Source organism: Ictidomys tridecemlineatus, chromosome 5 (genome assembly GCF_052094955.1).
Source record: "Ictidomys tridecemlineatus isolate mIctTri1 chromosome 5, mIctTri1.hap1, whole genome shotgun sequence".
Lineage (NCBI taxonomy): Eukaryota > Metazoa > Chordata > Mammalia > Rodentia > Sciuridae > Ictidomys > Ictidomys tridecemlineatus.
The window spans coordinates 10,128,549-10,143,235 of record NC_135481.1 but is presented as its reverse complement, the minus strand read 5'-3'; the positions used below and the strand labels follow the sequence as shown (position 1 = coordinate 10,143,235).

General features: G+C 51.8%; 1 protein-coding gene across 3 annotated transcripts in view; it reads left to right on the top strand.

Annotated features, from left to right (window-relative positions):
• Positions 1 to 14,687, top strand: part of Ccdc33 (coiled-coil domain containing 33) — an 83,144-nt gene that overhangs the window by 66,420 nt on the left and 2,037 nt on the right. The window contains exons 1-7 of one of the 3 annotated variants that reach the window (XM_040274408.2): positions 1,369 to 1,507; positions 12,067 to 12,229; positions 12,511 to 12,602; positions 12,789 to 12,920; positions 13,009 to 13,102; positions 13,819 to 13,985; positions 14,324 to 14,425. In XM_040274408.2, coding sequence (XP_040130342.2) covers positions 1,439 to 1,507; positions 12,067 to 12,229; positions 12,511 to 12,602; positions 12,789 to 12,920; positions 13,009 to 13,102; positions 13,819 to 13,985; positions 14,324 to 14,425 — 819 coding nt within the window. In that variant the 5' untranslated portion in view covers positions 1,369 to 1,438. Of the gene's footprint in view, positions 1 to 1,368; positions 1,508 to 12,066; positions 12,230 to 12,510; positions 12,603 to 12,788; positions 12,921 to 13,008; positions 13,103 to 13,818; positions 13,986 to 14,323; positions 14,426 to 14,687 lie in introns of those variants that run through there. The other 2 variants (XM_078049297.1, XM_040274407.2) reach the window with 2 other exon arrangements.

The following is a 14,687-nucleotide window of genomic DNA, read 5'->3' as shown; positions in this document are numbered from 1 at the left end:
TCAGAGCTTTCTTTATACCCACAACCTCACAGGGTCCCCCAACAGCTCCATGAGATGGGTGCAGAGAATGCTCCATTTTACAGAAGGGAAACTGAGGCTCAGAGATGTTAAGTGATCCGTCCAAAGTCCCCAAACTAATGAATAGCAGAGCCCATGGTCTTTCTGCTTTGCCAGGCCAGCTCAAATCTGGGCTCCAGAGCAGGGTGGGGATTTTTTTCAAGGCCTCTGCCCATCCTTCTTACGCTAAGAAACCTTGCTACGAGGGGCTGGGATGGTAGCTCAGTGGTCAGGCACTTGTCCAGCATGTGTGAGGCACTGGGTTCGATCCTGAGCACCACAGAAAAATAAACAAATAAAATAAAGGCATTCTGTCCATCTACAATTAAAAATATGTAAAAGAAAGAAACCTCCCTCAGAGACAGTGAATTAAGTGAAAAGTGAGGCCTGCAAATGAAGAGGCAAACCCCTCCAACACTGGCAAGACAGACGCCTCATTGGTGGAGATTCTGACACAGGTAGAGGTCTCGGACTGTCCAGTCAGGTTCTGTAACTGTGCCACCATCAAGGCCCCAGAGAACCCTAAACATTCATTAAGCAAGTAACCGAATATTTATCAAGTTTCAGCTTCAGCCAGGCATCTGCTGGCTCCCCATCCTGAAAGGCTTGGGGCTGAGCTGGCTAGGATGGGCCAAGAGCCCCCACACCCTCGGGAGGGGTCTCTGCAACCAGGCTGAGGCTGTCCTGCCTTCCTGACTACGCGTTTCTAGGTGGTGGGCTGGCTTGTTTGGGTTTGTTTTCCCTTTGCTTCCCAGAGAGAGCCTTCTAAAAACACCCACCCATGTCTCTGCTGAACTAAAGAGAAAAGAATTTGTCTGGACCATCAGGAAGGCAGAGCCTGGGAGGCCCTAGGGGCCAGGCGTGGGACCCTGAGTCCTACTGCGCAGCTGCAGAGCAGAAAGTGAGCCCAGCTTGAGCAGCTGCGGGAGGGAGGTGCCTGAGAACAGGGGGGTGCAGAGAGAGGGAAAACTGAGAGGTAGAGGGACAGGGATGGAGAGTAAGGCTGAGGGAGGAAGAAAAAAGCATGGGGAACCAAGGGCACAAGTGGAGAGGGAAGAGGGAGATGAGTAGGGAGGCTGAGGTGTAGCTAGAGGGCAGGCTGGGGGTAAGGATTCTGAGACTGGGGCTGGGGGCCGTCAGAAGCCCTGGGGGCAGTCAGAAGCCCTGAGTCCTAAAGGGCCACCATAGCCCTCCCCAGGAATGAGCCTAGCCTGATTTCAGCCACCCACCCAGGTGCCCCCTCACTCTGGAACAAAGGGGAAGTGGCTCCATGGGCTGCCTGCTTCCAGCTCAGGGCCGGGCTCTATCACTAGGCAGGCACTTGTTGTAGCAACAGTCCCTGGGGACCCATCCCTGGGGAACAAGACTGCTAGCAGCAAAGATGGGGGAGCCAGGGGCCCCACCCCCTCTAGCCCCTAAAGCTGCTCTGGACCTGGTTGACAGCCGCTCTGTAAGTCTGCCCCCACACCCACTTTTCCTGGGAGATGAGTCTGTTCACCTAGCAGGCAGGTATGTAGGGGTGTGTTGCCAGGCAACCACTAGAGGTATTCCTGGAGCCTTGTACAAGTGAGAGGCAAGGAGGCAGGAGACCAAGGCACTGGCTTCTAGATGTCTACAGTCACAGGAACCTTCTGCAGAACCCCTAGCCCCAACCAGGGCCTCTTGAGCCCACAGCCAGAATCCAGAGAGGGAAGAGAGCAAGATTTCTGGGGGAAATCACCTAAAGTGACCCTTGTTTCTTACTAACTGAGCCCTGACTCTGGCATCTTGGAAGTCCAGCCCCAGATCCCAGTCTGGGCTAGCCTGGGAGGGTTTGCTGATAGCACAGACATGGTATAGGGCTGTGAGGAAGAGTGGAGGTGGCAGATGGAAGCGTTCAAGAAGAAGCAGATTAGTCCCAGGGTGTGGGCTTGGGTGATAACAATCTTTTAAATTCAGGACCCCATTCCCAAAGTATTTCTTCTTCTACACCCAGTCGGTGTCATCTCCCTAGAGGCAGATGAGGGCCTACGGAGTGGCAAGGGCCTTTCTGAAGGTCATCCAACAGCTATGGGCAGAAGTGAGATTAGAACCCAGGTTCTGGACCCCTGCCCACACTCCCCCCTTCAACACACACACCACAAGAAGCAAGCAATCCGAGGCGTCCAGATTTTAACCAGGGGGTATTCTGGTAAGAGGAAGGGTTCTTTGTGGGAGACTGAACAGAGCCACTTTGGGGAAGAGTCTATTCCCTCCCCAGCCCCCTGGATGAGTGCCCTATATGTCCTTGGACTGGAAACAAGGGCCAGCCCTTAGTTTCTATCAGCAGAGGGAAGGCTCTGAGCCACATACCAGAGGAGGAGTTGATAGCTGAGCTTTGATAGAGGATTGACAGCTGAGCTTTGAGGGGCGTTTTCCGGGGGAGATATTCCTAGAGGATTGGGATCCAGAGTGGAGACTTACAGATTAGGCAGGGTTGAGAGAAGCCTAGGAAACTGGGAGTGGGAAGCCAGTATCTTTCATGAAGCCCCACCCTATGATCACCCCAGCCTCAGCCCCATTGTCCAGGCCTGGTCCAATTAGCCTGCCTGGCTCCTGCAGGGGCCAATTAGACAGGGACTGGGGTCAGCTGCCGGCCAAGGCCTCTCCGCCCCTCACCCCTTGGAGCTTCACCAAGCCAAGCACAAAAGCTTTCTAGACACCATCTCTGCTGCTGCAGGAAGGGAAAGAAAGAACAGAAAAAAAGGGAAAATTCATTCCTTTTGTTTCTTTGCTGTAACCTTGGGCCAAACAAAGAGGCAACTTCCTCCCCCTCCCTGGGAGCGTGGCTTCCATAGAGCAGGGGAACCTGTTTTAAACAGCAAAGTGCACAGATTTATAGTGGCTGGGAGGCCCAGCTGATGTCCAAAGGAAATAATTTCAGAAGCAGGACTTGGAGTGAGGAGGGCCCTAGTTCTAGAACATTCTGTGACTCCTGACTGTTCTCTGTTCAGAAGCAGAGCTCCCAAGCCTGGCACTCCAGGTACCACTTCCCCAGCTGACCCCACAGGTGAAGCCTGCTTCAACTCTCTAGCCAGAGAGATCTATGTGCTTTTCTGATCCCTGCCCCCCCCCCCAAAGTCCAGGCCTGTGCTGGCCTCCATATCTGTGCTCAAGCCATTCGCCCACCTCAAATCCCACCCAGTCCAGTCAAATCTTACCTCTGCTTCAAAGACCTGGCTCCAGCCCCTCCCCTGCCCTTTGCTCTTAGTTACACTTCCATGTGTCCTGTGGTGAGTCCCCACCTTCCTACTGTTAGCTCTCTGAGGACCAGGTCTCCCCTCTCCAACAGAGCTGAGCTTAATGCAAACCCTGGCTGCCAGACCTTACTGGGGCAGAGGTGGAAGGGAGACTATAACAATACACAGCCCAGAATGGGCTTGGGGAGCTGGAACCACCTTGCGGTAGAAAGTAGAGCAAAGACCACCAGTGGCACGCTTTCCCCAGATTCTCACTCTCTGGCCAAGGTCCCATCCCAGAGACCACCCTGGCCAAACTCCGCAGCCCTGCTCTCTGGAACACAGTCTCTGCCGCAGGGCCACACCCTATGCCTGATCCAGCTTGGCCTCAGTGTCCCCCCTAACAGGGGCTCACAGACCTCCCTTGCCTGCCCTCTGGTGGTAATTAAGTTCAAAAGGGAATGGAGGGAAAGAAAGAGGCTTGCTCACTCCATTCTGTTGTCATATTGTCCCACACTGGGTAGAAGGAGAGCTTGGCTGGGTGGACAGGAGCCAAGGACAGAAGGGCCAAGGTTCAGGTGACATCATCTTGGAAGTTCCTCTGAATAACGGGACTGCTTAGCCACAGTGAGCTTCAACCCCTGGGACATACTGGTCTCATCTAATCTTCAGTCACAACCCCCATTGACTCCCAGGCTTTGCTGGGACAGACCATTGGGACTGGGCTTTTGCTCCCAGCTCCTTGATCTTGGGACAAGGGTGGGAGTGAGGTCAGCACCAATTTGTGCAAACTGAACATTTCCTTTGGGGACAGGGCAGAGATTTAACTCAGGGACACTTAAGCACTGTGCCTGATCCCCAGACCATTTTAAATTTGAGACAGGGTCTTGTTAAGCTGCTGAGAGCTTCATTAAGTTGCTGAAGTTGGTTTTGAACTTGCTATTCTCCTGCCTCAGCTCTGGAGCACTAGGACTGGAAGTATGCACCACTGCGCTAGGCTCTGTTTTATTTTAAAGAAATATGGTTAATTTCCTTATTTTTTTCTCTTTTTTCATTTTTATTAGTGTATCACAATTGTACATATTTTAGGATTTGTTGGTACATATTCATAATGCACACAATATGGTAATATAATTTGGCCAATATCACTCCCCTGCACTCCCCTCTCCCTCCCCACGTCCTCCCCGCTGGTCCCTTCCCTCTATTGATGGCCCTTTGATTTTCATGAGATACCCTCCCCCCATATCTTCCTTTTCCTTTTTCCTCTCTAGTTTCCACATATGAGAGAAAACATAACAACCCTTGACCTTCTGAGTTTGGCTTATTTCACTTAACCTAATGATCTTTATTTCCATTCATTTTCCTGCACATGACATAATTTCATTTTTCCTTATGGCTGAATAAAACTCCATTGTGTATATATACACCACATTTTCTCTAGTCATTCATCTGTTGATGGACAGATTCATTCCCTTTAAAGGTGTTGAAAAACTTAGTCTAGCAAAAGTGGCTTCTTTGACATCCTGAGGGCTGGACTGCCAGGAGCAGCACCTTGGCCAATGCTTTGTCTGAGAAAGGCAGACAGGTAGACAGGAGCGTTCAGGAGCTGGAAGGAAGTAGCTGGTGTCCAGCAGATGGGAAATGCCAAGCTGGAGTGGCTCAGGGGTAGCTGCTGGTCAGAGGAGGTAAAGCTTCAAAGACAGAAAGGGGCCTAGGGAGCCTAGGCGCAGGGCTCAATTCTGAAAGGAGGTCTAATTTGTGTGTGTGTGTGTGTGTGTGTGTGTGTGTGTGTGTGTGTGCTGTGCCTGATACCTTGAAGTTCAAAGATGGAAATTTATTATGAAGGGCTTTGTCCAAGAGGCCAAGGAAAATGTTCTAGTATCTATTGCTACATAATAAATCACCTCCAAAACTTAATCATTTTTCCTTTTACCATTATATCTCATAGTGCTGTGGGTCAGGCACTAGTCAAGACACAGCAGGAAGGGCTCCCCTCTACTCCAAGTTGTCCAGGTTTTCAACCAGGGTGACTTACAGGGCAGGGCTAGAACAGATGGGGACCAGGTGCACATGCACATGGCTCTTTCCCACATGGTTAGTTGGGCTTCCTTATAGCATGGTGGTCTTGGAGACACAGGACTTCTCCCTGGGGAAAGAACAGTATTCTGGGAGGGAAGGGGAAGCTGCAAGGCTAGTGATGAGGGAAGGGGGCTTAGACTCCACCTCTCAATGAGAAGGAGTAACAGCATTTTCCACCATCTTCTGACCACCACAGAAGAAGGGCATGTTTTGAGGCAACACAAAGAAAATCCAACTGAAAAGGAAGGCAGAGAACTAGGAGGCCTACCTAAAGAAGGAGGCTGCAGAGAGCAGACTAGAGAGCCAGGAGCGTGGCAGAGGAAGTGCCCTCTCTGGGCAGAGGAAATACATGTAGAGAGAGTTGGTACACCACATGAGCTGGTTGATCAGGAGCAGAGGGATATCATGAGGAAGTAGAATTGCCCCTCTGCCTTGTTTAGAGTCAAGGCCTGGCCAGGCCCAAGGGCAGGACTCTTTCTGACTCAGAAAAGCAGCCACCATAAATTCTAAGGGCACCTCACAGACCTGAGAGGATGGGATGGCTCATGAGCTGGATGGACACGCCTTCCCTCTCCAGTGGGCATCTTGCCTAGAAGTAACCTCAGTCCCTGGTGAAAGGAGAAAGTCAAGTGGCATCTTACCTATCACTTTGGACATGGTAGTTCTAGTCCCCCCACACTGGGCTCCACAGGACACTCCCTCCACAAATGCTTAGAGACTAAGTCCAGGCACAGTTATGCCCCTCATGTATGAGGCAATCTTGACCAGACCACCTGGCCTTCCGGCCCCAGGGCCAGCTCCCTGCTCAGCAAAGTTGAGTGGAAATGCCTCTCTTTCAGACTCATTCCGGGCAAAAACAAAACAAATAAACCATAAGGGCCTGGTCGGTAAACAGACATTCAACAAAGGGTAGGTATGTCATTAAGGCACTCCAGGGCTGCCTACACAGAGAACATGTGCTAGGTGGATAGAATTTTGTCTGGTTTGCAAAGATTTAGGCTGTGCCTCAGGCACCTGCTGCTGCTCAGGCGGGAAGAGTTGGGGTAACTTCGAGATGGGTCTTATCCCAAACACCTTCCTTCCACACTCATCCCTGGGGTTGGTACAAGGCAGAGGACACAGCTGAGGTTCAGGATGCACTGTGTGACCTCAGGCAAGTCACTGCACCTCTCTGGGGTTCATGGATGGTTCTTAACAGAAGACATCCCTTAGAACCTCTAAAATGGGAGTTCCAGGGCAGGAAATCTGGAAAGGCCAGATGTATCCCCTGGAGAGGGACATATGTGCTGGGGGCTGGAGAGTGAGACCCTCCCCACCTGGTACACACATTCCTCTGCAACATAAGTTGTGGGGCCTGCCTCAGGGGGCCTCAGTTTTTACACTGAAGGCTGAAGCCCAGCATCCGTGGGAGGCTGCTGCCCTCTGCTGGCTGAAGAGGCTAATCACATACAAGTGACCTGAGCCTCCAGTGTGGATTTGGGGGCCTGGAGACGCAGAGGTTGAGTGGCTGCCTAGGGAAGGGCAAAGAAAGGAAGAGGGTGTGTTCCCAGCTCAGAAAACCCAGCGGCCTGGTGCAGCCTCATGCCCACCCTCTGTGCCCACTCCAGCCTCCTTTAGGAAGCTCTCTGCACTCTGGCTTGGCCAGCCTGCTCCCGCCCCCTTTCCTCCTACCTCTCTGGCAATTGCCCCATCTTGAGGGCTCCTAACCCTCCTTCACCTCCCCACCCTGATTCCGAAGATCTGCTCCCTTCCCCAAGACTCCAATGTCACTTCCTGGGGGCCTGTCTTCCCACCTCTCAGCCCTCTACCCCTGCACACCCTCTGCTGTGCTCAGTCCTCATGGGCAGCCCCTTCTCCCATCTCCATGCCCACCGCCTCTGCCCAGTGAGGGTCCCTTTGTGTCTCACCCTGCACATTGCTCTTGGCCTTCGTCTCCCCCGTCTGTCCTTAGTTCTGGGCATCCAGAAGGGTCTTAGCCCACCCTGTCTGGCTTTGGCCTTTGGTCAGCTTGCAAGATGGAGACCTGCCTTCTTTGGCCTGTCCTGCTGCTTCTCCAGTCGCATCCACCTCCCTTCCCCACACTCTACCCTCCAGTAGCTCACCTGCCTTGTCCCTCGTCACACATTCCCACATCTTTGCCTTTGCCATGGTCTTTCCACCTGGGAGCCCTCAACCCCCACCCCCCACATAACACCTACTCATCCAAGAGCCAGCTCAGGTCATCGCCACCTCCAGGAAGCAGAGCTTCCTCTAACCCCCTCTGTTATAGATACTTCCTACCATCTCTCAGTGTAGAGAGAAGACCACTACAAGCAGGGAAATTCTGGGCTCAGCTGTGCTCCATGGCACAGACCTGGCACTCAGTGGCACTCTTTAAGTGTTGACCCTGTTTATTGTGCTGCTTCTGATGTAGGCTTTATAACTGAATCTCTGAAACCTTGAGAATGCTATTACCATCCTCAGTTTCCTCATCTGCACACTGAGGGCATACGGGTCCTTCTGCTCAACATGGTTGGTAGTGGCCACAGGTATATTTGAAAGCCCCCACTTGGTAATGGGCCTTAGATTCCACCATAGAGCTTCTTATTTGGGAGGGAGGGAGTTAAGCATTGTCCTCTTCAGGCTCTTGTAAGAGATAATCCCTACCTTTCAACCTCACTGGAAACTGGGCTTTGGAGCCTGTAAAATGGGAGTAATCCCATGAGCATACTTTTTGTACTCAGTGCCCCAGGGCTATTATAAGAATAATTTAAAAAAAAATCATTGATGGTGCACACCTGTAATCCCAGTGACTCTGGAAGCTGAGGCAGGAGGATCTCAAGTTCAAAGTCAGCCTCAGCAACTTAGCAAGGCCCTAAGCAACTCAGCAAGACCCTGTCTTTAAATAAAATATTTTAAAAGGCTGGGGATGTGGCTCAGTGGTTAAGTGCCACCGGGTTCAACCCCTGGTACCAAAAAAAAAAAAAAAATCATTCAAAAGGGCTCATTCGAAAGGGAGGCACCTAGGAGCCAGCTCATCTCATGTCTTGTCACTCTAGAGTAACCTTGAAGGAAGTGATTTTCCCATCCCACATGAGGACAGCAGGCTCAGAGGACAGCTGCCACCTTTTCAGAGCCAAAGAAGTGGTACGAGTGTGGCAAAGGCTGCTAGCACTCAGTGGCCATTGACCAGCTTAAATCGAGGCCTCTGCCATTTCTCCTCTCAGCAAGCTCTGAGGGCTGGGTCCTGGTCATGGGGGTGTCAGTGGGTAAGGTAGGTGCAGAGGGTGCTCCAGGATCAGGCATGATGGCTTTGGATTTTAGGGTCATTAACCCTGCCTCAGCCTTCCACGCAGCTGGGATTACAGGTGTGTGCCACCGCTCCCAGCTCCCTCATGTTCGTTCCATTTTACAATGTGCCAGCCCAGAGAGAAGTCAGCCGCACCCCCAGCAGACTGACATCTGGGGAAGAAAGGGAGCAGACGGCTCAGTGGGATGGACCACAGGGAGAATCTGGGACATGGTATCCTGTGTGATCTCAAGGCTAAGCTGTGACGCGGAGCATGGCCCTGAAGGCCAACCTGGCTCCAGGCTGTAGGGAGAGGTCAAGGCTGCCCTGTGGGCTGTGGCCTCCCAACTCAGCTGGGTTGCCCAAGATCCTCTGCTCAGCTGAGGAGGATGGGCCAGGCAGAGTAGTGAGCCAAGGCCAAGGGGTTACTCCATTCCCCTGGAGCAGCCAGGCTGGGGGGTGGGGATGGGGGCCTGTGGAGGAGGACAGGGCCAGCCTTCAGGGATGGAGATCCTCTGGACCCATTGCCCCTTCCTCCAGCAGGCTCCATCTGGCTGAGGGGGAGCCCCCCCACCAGAAGCCCTGCTCTTACTCTGTCATTTCCTTTCTTGCTCTGGGCCTCAACTTTCTTCATCTGTCAAAGGGGTGTTAATTATTACAGAGCTCTGCTTAACCAACCCCCCACCCCCACCCCAGACTAGAGTTGGAGAACAGTGGGCTCTTAGAGAGGACACTTCCCTGAATGAATCAGACTCAAGGGGTGGGTCAAGAGGCTGGCAGCCCTTCCTCCCGTACACAACACACACACCAAGTTCTGGATGGGAGCATCTCAATTTCCTTCATGCTCATTTTTTTTTTTTTTTTTTTTGATACGGGGGATTGAATTCGGGGGCACTTAACCATTGAGCTACGTCCTCACTCCTTTTTTTTTCATATTTATTTTTTAGTTGTAGTTGGACACAATACCTTTATTTTATTTATTTATTTTTATGTGGTGCTGAGGATCGAACCCAAGGCCTCGCACATGCGAGGTGAGCGCTCTACCGTTGAGCCACAGCCCCAGCACCCGCAAAAATACTTTTTGTGTTTTATCTAGAGACAGGATCTCAATGAGTTGCTCAAGACCTCACTAGGTTGCTGAGGTGGGCTTTGAACTCACTATCCTCCTGCCTCAGCCTCCCAAGCAGCTCGGATTATAGGTGTGTGCCACCGCTCCCAGCTCCCTCATGTTCTTTTCATTTCACAACAGAGAATAGCCATCTCTGTGTTGTCACAATTAATTTTAGGCCATTCTTTGTAATTACTGCCTATAGAATAGAAGCTAAGCAGACCTAAGCTGAACTGCAATGAGCATCCTTGAACAGCACGTATGTGTGTGTGTGTGTGTGTGTGTGTGTGTGTGTGTGTGCACGCATATGTGTGTGTGAAGGAGAAAACCCTAAAATCCAAGAAACCTATTTGGATGCTGTTGTAATTGTCCAGAGCAGACATGATAAGAGGTGGACCAGACCTGGGAAAGAATGGAGGAGAGCGATTTCTTTTGCTGAAATGTGATGGGCCTTCTCCAGCCAGTGTACTGGGCCTCCAAACCCCTGTCAGTCATGAGCTGCCATAAACTGAAGACTTAGATCTCAGCAGAGGAGTGGGCAAAGGAGGCTAGGGGAGCAAGGGGGAAGCAAGGGTCTGACTAAACATCCATAAAACCAAAATGGGGTGGGATAAGAACAGTACCTCCAAATGAGAGATGGCTGGACAGGGACCAAGCCAGGGGCTTCACACACCCACTCCAAGGCTCTCAGCAAACCCAGGTGTCTCCCATATGAGGACTCTCAAGCTCAGGAAGTTCTGAGTTACACAATCTGTCAGTAGCCATATTGGGCTTCCAATCTTGGCCTGGCCACAAATTTTGTCTGTGTGCAGTCCCAGGGCTGAGCATCCGGGTTAACATGCTGACTGGGGAAGCCAGATGGGCAGATCTAGAGAAGCCAAGACCTGGAATACAGCAGGAGCAGGTGCTAGGGAGATAGACCCAGCTCTCATAACAGTTAGAGGGAGTCCAGCCAGAAAGCTAGACAGTAGCAGGTGACAAGTGGTGTCTGATGATCCCCTGTGTCTGAGGACTCCTCCCCCAGAAGACAGTGGCCTCCAGCAGCAGGTGGAAGGCAATGGCTGGGAAGCCAGGCCATATCCCCAAGCAGCAGGGGGCCCAGGTGGGAGTTGGGGAAAATCTGCTTGCTGGGGGTTTGGGAGCCTGCAGGCCCATAAGCTCCCACCCCATGGGCAAGGCCTCCTATAGCTTCAGGAAGCCCACAGGCCACCAGGGCTCAGCAAACTTCCCTTCCCAACCCAGTTCTACTCCCTCTATCTGGATACTTCTGGTTTTATGCATTTAGATTTTGTGCTGCTTAGGTTTAAGAAACTCCATAATTTTAAAAATTAATAGTAAGTAAGCAATTTCTGATTATAAAGCAAATACATACAAATATATATTATTAATTTTTCATGTGCATATTTGGGCAGACATGAAAGTATTTCCAAATTGGGATCAGAAAAATAATTCTTGTTTATAGCTTGATTTTATCACTTCTCATTATAGCGGGAGGTATTCATGGGTGGGAGCCTCATGACAGAGTTGAACAGTGTTTAAGAGCAGACTCAAGGGCCAACAGGCCTGGATTTCAGATGCTGGCTCAGCCATACATTCGTTTTTATCACTGAGCAGGTTATTTACCTTTCTGAGCCTTGGTTTTCTCACCTGTAAAATGGTAACAGGACCCACCCTCATAGGCTTACATGAGGGAGGCCACATAAAACACTTAGAAGGAGACCTAGAACAAAGTAGATGCTCAATGAACCTCAGATATGAGTGTTATTGTTATTTCTAACCTCTTAATTGTGTCTGCTTCCTGGCCTCACATCTTGTAGCTGCATTTTGACCTTAATCCTGACCTCATCTGAGTCTTCCAGTCCTGCCTTGTGTCCCTTCCTGACTGCTAGGCTAGTTGGGGAGCTAGTGTCAGGGTTAGATCCGAAGTAGCACTTAGTGTTATTTCTAAGAGGCTCTTCCCTGGGATCAGCAATATTAGGGGAAAGGAAGAGGGAGGAGGCAAAGGAGTGGTTATTATTTGGCCAGACTCTGGAAACATGGCTCTGATCCTTTCAAGACTGCTGCCCATTGGCTTTCTCATCTGGTGTCTGAGCCTTGGGTTTCCCCCTGAGCTTGCATCACAGGAATTGATGTGGCCCCTGGGAAAGCACATTAGTGCAGCATCCCTAATGCAGCCAGAAGGGATAGGGAGCAAGTCATAACCAGCCCTCAAGGGAGATGCTAAAACTTGGAGTCACAGGTTGGGACTCATGTGGCTCATGGTCCTTGAAATAGCCCCACTGACTCCCAAATAAAGGCATATATGTGGGATGGAACTGTGGGGCCAGGGACTCAGCTCCAGACTCTGACATCCACAGGAGATGAACAACTACCAGCGGGCCATGCAGAAGATGGCAGAGGACATCCTGTTACTGCGCAAACAGGCCAGCAACTTAGAGTGGGAGAACCGGAGGCTGAGAAGCCACCTGACCCAGCAGGAAGTAGAAGAGGGGCAGACCAAAGATGAAGCCTCAGACCTGGGTGAGGATGTACAGGCCACTAACGGCATCCAGAATCTTGTCTGGGCCAAGGCTCTGGATTGGAGACAGGGTGGTGGGAAGCTTTTCCCAGATACACATGCAGCTGGACTTGAGCTAGCAAGACTGCCCCGCACACGCCACCCACGGACATTCAAAGGGTCCCTGCCCAGCTGGTCCTCTCGGGGGTGGGAGATGGAGTGCCCAGTCCGGTTGCAAGCCCCCAATTATGCTGATCTGAGCTAAGAGAGGTTCCACCCTGAGCCAGCTCCCTGCCCGTCCCAGCAATGTCCGTGAAGGAGAAGCTGCTGATGAAGGAGCTGGACATGAGGAAGCTGAGGGACAAGGTGCAGCATCTGCAGAACGAGCTGATCCGGGTGAGCTGAGGCTTTCGGAGCAGAGGGGGAGGGAGCTGGGTGGCAGCATCAGGAGACATGTCCTGAGCAGAAGATGCATTGAGGGAAGAATGACCAGCCCACAGAGGATTCAGCAGGGGGCTGGGTGGACCCCCTCAGCCAAGAGTGACTCCCAGGCACCCATTCTCCCCTTCCCTCCCTGCACAGAAAAATGATCGAGAGAAGGAGTTGCTCCTCCTATGCCAGGCTCAGAATTTCCAGGACGCGAAGCTGAGGCAGTACCAGGACAAGCTGATAAAGATGAAGGCGCTGGAGGAGACTGTGAGGCACCAGGAGAAGGCAGGTGCAGGGGTTGCCAGCTGGGGGCCTTCAGATAGGAAGTTGTGGCACCCCCAGGCTAGCCCAGCCTCCATGCTCTGCCTGCCAGGTGATCCAGAAGATGGAGCAGGTACTAGAGGACAGGCTACGGGACAGAAAAGAAACCCCACCACCCAACAAGCTGCAGAAGAAACCTAACCCTGGTAGGTCTGCACCCCTAAGTGTATGTGAGTGAATTGACTCCCCAGATTTTGCCCCACCCCTGGAGCTCCTCCTTCTAAGTCCCCTGAGCTTAAGGAGAATCTGCAAAGAGAGACCATGCTCAGTTGTATCTGTGAGCCTGAGATACCCAGGATGAAGTCCACCCCCCCACCCCCCCCACCCCACTCACTCAATTGGGGAGCTGGTGTCAGGGTTAGTTCCGAAGTAGCACTTAGTGTGATACTTGGCACTTCCAGAATGCCCTGAGCTATCTCCTCCTGCCAGGGAGCCTCTTAGGACAAGACAGGACACTGTGTGAGTCAGGCCATCGATTGGAGAATCCTTGCTAACTAGGAGCACTAGGACTCCCCCCAAAGAGGGCTACCTGGGACATCAGTTCCCAACTCCTTAACCCCAAAACCCTTTGAATTATTTCCCCATCTCTCCACATCTTCAAAGATTCTGCCTCTGCAAAGCAAATAAACAAAAAGCCTTTGAGAATCCATGATCTCTTTTCCCCACCGGTGCTAATCAGAGCCACAAATCAGAGATGGTTCTGATGAATAAGAAAGAATGAGGTGACTCCATATCAGATCTGTCCAAAGCAAGAGGTTACCCCATGCTGCCTCTGTAGTCTCCCAGGACAGAATGGAACAAAATGCTGGGACATGGAGGCAAGACAGCCCATCTCATCAACACCTGTGTTCCATGTTCACAGCCTTCCCTTTGCTCTCAGGTCCTGGCCTTCCCCTGAGTTCTACAAGAGAGAACCTGCCTATTGACGTTTACTCAGTGCTACTGGCAGAAAACTCAAGGCTACGGGAAGAGCTGGAAAAGAACCGCCACCAGACGGGCCCCATCATTCTACAGCAGCAGGCCCTGCCGGTAAGAGCCACCAGTACAGGCTTGGCCTTGACCCACCTGCGCCAGTCACCAGGTGTCCAGTAATCATCCACAGCACGGTCCAAGTTGATGATTAAGACCAGGAGGCCAGGCTTCCCACTTTGCCCATGAGCCTGGCATATTCTGGAACGTGAGCTCTCAGGCCTTGCTCTTTTTCTCCTGGGAATGCATGTATCTGAAAACTTCTACCATACCTACATCCTGGGAGAAAGCAAGCCCCTGACCGATCCTTAACTCCTTTTGTGACATGGCTTGCTTCCACCGATCCCAGTATTTCCTGGGATTGGTGCAACCTTGGAGAGTCCTTTTCCCCATCCCAGGTGGATCCTGGGGAGTTGGGAGCAGGTGGAGACTTGGCAGAGAGGCTGCGAGAGACAGATGGCCCAGGCCACTCCAAGTGCACAGAGACCTTGCCCGCACAGGTGGGTGTCCCAGGGCCTAGAGATGCCTAGTTCCCCTCCACTTCCCAGATGGTTCCAGGTGTTCCCCACTGTAAATGGAATTATAGTCAGGGTGGGGTGCACACAGGAGAGTGATTCTCTTCATCCCAGGACTTGCAGGAGGTGAGTTCTATTTGGGAACCCTGATGCACGGACATTCAGGTAAAGTGTGGGGGTTGGGGAGCCCTCCCTTCACAGATGTTTTCCCCCTATCAAAAGATTCCCTGCTGAACTGTCTTCTGTG